This window comes from Populus euphratica, unplaced genomic scaffold, assembly GCF_000495115.2.
Source record: "Populus euphratica unplaced genomic scaffold, PopEup_1.0 scaffold95.1, whole genome shotgun sequence".
NCBI lineage: Eukaryota > Viridiplantae > Streptophyta > Magnoliopsida > Malpighiales > Salicaceae > Populus > Populus euphratica.
In genome coordinates, this window is record NW_011499885.1 from 824,633 (window position 1) to 827,056 (window position 2,424).

General features: G+C 33.3%; 1 protein-coding gene across 1 annotated transcript; it reads left to right on the plus strand.

Moving 5' to 3' along the window:
* The first annotated feature begins 1,504 nt into the window (after window positions 1-1,504).
* Window positions 1,505-1,951, plus strand: LOC105130242 (2S albumin-like). The gene has a single exon (XM_011032647.1). It carries the CDS (start codon window positions 1,505-1,507, stop codon window positions 1,949-1,951), a length of 447 nt encoding a protein of 148 aa, XP_011030949.1.
* Window positions 1,952-2,424: the final 473 nt, after the last annotated feature.

Below are 2,424 nucleotides of genomic sequence, written 5' to 3' on the forward strand. Positions count from 1 at the left end.
GATATATATATATATATATATATATATATATTGTTTTCATTGCTTTTATAATGGTTTCCCCCTAAATTTCATCCTTTAATTTTTGTTTGATTAAGAATTTTATTTTTTTATTTTTTCAAATTTACCTTTAATAAAGTCACAAGGTTTTATTTAAGAATAAGTGAAGGATTAGCTCAGGTTGACTTCTGTTTTTGTAAAGCATTTTTTATATTTTTTTTATCAGTGTTTTTTTCTTTTCTATTTATAGAATTATCTTAATTTCATGTTTTAGGTCATGTATTTGATTTGTTGACCCTAGTTGGTTGCAGAGTTTGCTTAAGGTTTTTTTGTTAATTTTTTTTTGCTTTGACTAGTTTTTTAAATTTAAATTTTTAAATTGGCTTATAATAAACTTACTGATGGGACCCGGATCCAGGGTTTCATAAATTGCGAGCTTTTTAAGATTTGACAATATTTAAGAGTTTCGTTTATTTTTTTCTCTTTTTCTAAATTGATGTTGTCTTATTTTTTATCTTTCTTTTTTTAATTTTTTTTTATTTTCCCAATTTAATTCTATTGAGTTACCCCCTCAATAATTTTTTTTTATATTTCACCTGTATTATTTTTAATTTATAAATAATATATCATATTATAAATACATTAAATTAATTTCCAATACAAAATTGCTATACTGCATATATATATATATACATATATATATATTTCGCCTGTATTATTTTTTAATTTATAAATAATATATCATATTATAAATAATATATATATAAGCAAGAAAAAAAAGGCAACACATGACAATGCTTTTGTCGATATCGGAAGCGTGGATTTATTTGATGTCCAGTGGTTGATAAAATTTTAAAGCTGTTTTGTATACTTAATTTTACAGCCACAACAATACTTAGCAATACAAGTTAAGCACCAACCTCAGGCTAGTAGGCAGGCGCAAAAATGAATTAACTTAGCTTATCAGATTTTATATTTATTTTTAAAAATTATTGATTTAAATTTTATAAATTTTAAATTTATTAATTAAAAGTTTATATAGATCATATAATCATTAATTTTAAAATTTATCAGACATTTATATTACTAAAAAAAAATTAAGTACATCAAAAGGCCTTTGTAAATAAGCCAATTAAACCTCTAGCTTAATCCTAATTAATAAAGTGGAAACGGAGACGCTGCGACCGGACAGCGCAGAAACCCATCACTCTTGAATTATCAACACGAGCGTCCGTGTTTGATATTCTCTTAGATAATGACTAAAGAAACTCGAATACCAAACAAAGCATCTCTGGGCAGAATTTGCATGCTGATCTAGACGTGTAAGCATCAACCGAACCACCAAAACATTCATAGCCACCGCATCATAATCACAGATCATACGCATAATTAACCATGCCATCCTCCACGTTCTCTACATGCATAGCTCAAAATCCCCTATAAAAACCCATTGCGCCCATCACCTCATTCATCAACCCTAAACCCACCGTACTTTTCTCCCTAAAAAATGGCAAGGTTTTTGACAATAGCAGTTCTAGCTAGCCTTCTCTTGGCACTCATCGCCAATGCCTCTTCTTACAGAACAACCATCACTACCGTGGAGTTTGATGAGCAGTCCAGCAGGAGTCGATCTGGAGGCTGCCAAGAGCAGATTCGGAGGGTGGACTTGAGCAGTTGTGAGCAATATGTATCCCAAACATCAAGGCCAATGTTAGCACTCCGAGGGATCCACAATCGACAGGGTGATCAAGAGCAAGTTCAGCAATGCTGCCAGCAAATAAGGCATGTGGATAGGCAGTGCCAGTGCGACGCTTTACAGTCTGTGATCGAGGAGCAAACACAGCACCAACGCCGCCCTGAACAGGAAGAGACGCAGGAAGTACAGAGGAGGGCAACCGAGATACAAAGACAGTGCAGCTTGCCCGATTGTCAATCCCTATCAATCTGGTTCTAGATGCTGTTTTAGGATCATATGATGTGTTAGCTAGTTAGCGAAGTTCACTCACTCGTAGAGTGGCTTGTGAGCGGTATGCATGTATAATAGTCACATCAGGCTGTTATGCAAGCACTTAGGCAATAAAAGTAAGTCTAGCACGTCGATCAGGCTGTTTATGCAGGTACTTGCGCCATAATAAAAGTACGTCTACCTTTCGAGTTTATCGGCTCATGTAAAACGTACGCATGCAGTAAAAAAGCAACGCAGCAGCTTGGCTAGATGATATACAGTGGCAACATGTCATCTCTAATTATCATTTGCTTGGACTTCTAATTTTTATTAATTATCACAATTCACATTGTTAATCGGTAAACCAAACGAAAACTTATTCCTCGATGAATAAGCCTTAAGCAACTCTGCAATGAAGCATTGTAATGCCAAATTCTAAGATGCTAATTTTGAATCTTGGTTTATATAAGAAAAGCTTCAAA

Coding starts and splice junctions, on each gene's coding strand:
- LOC105130242 (XM_011032647.1), top strand. CDS start 1,505: ATGGCAAGGTTTTTGACAATAGCAGTTCTAGCTAGCCTTCTCTTGGCA.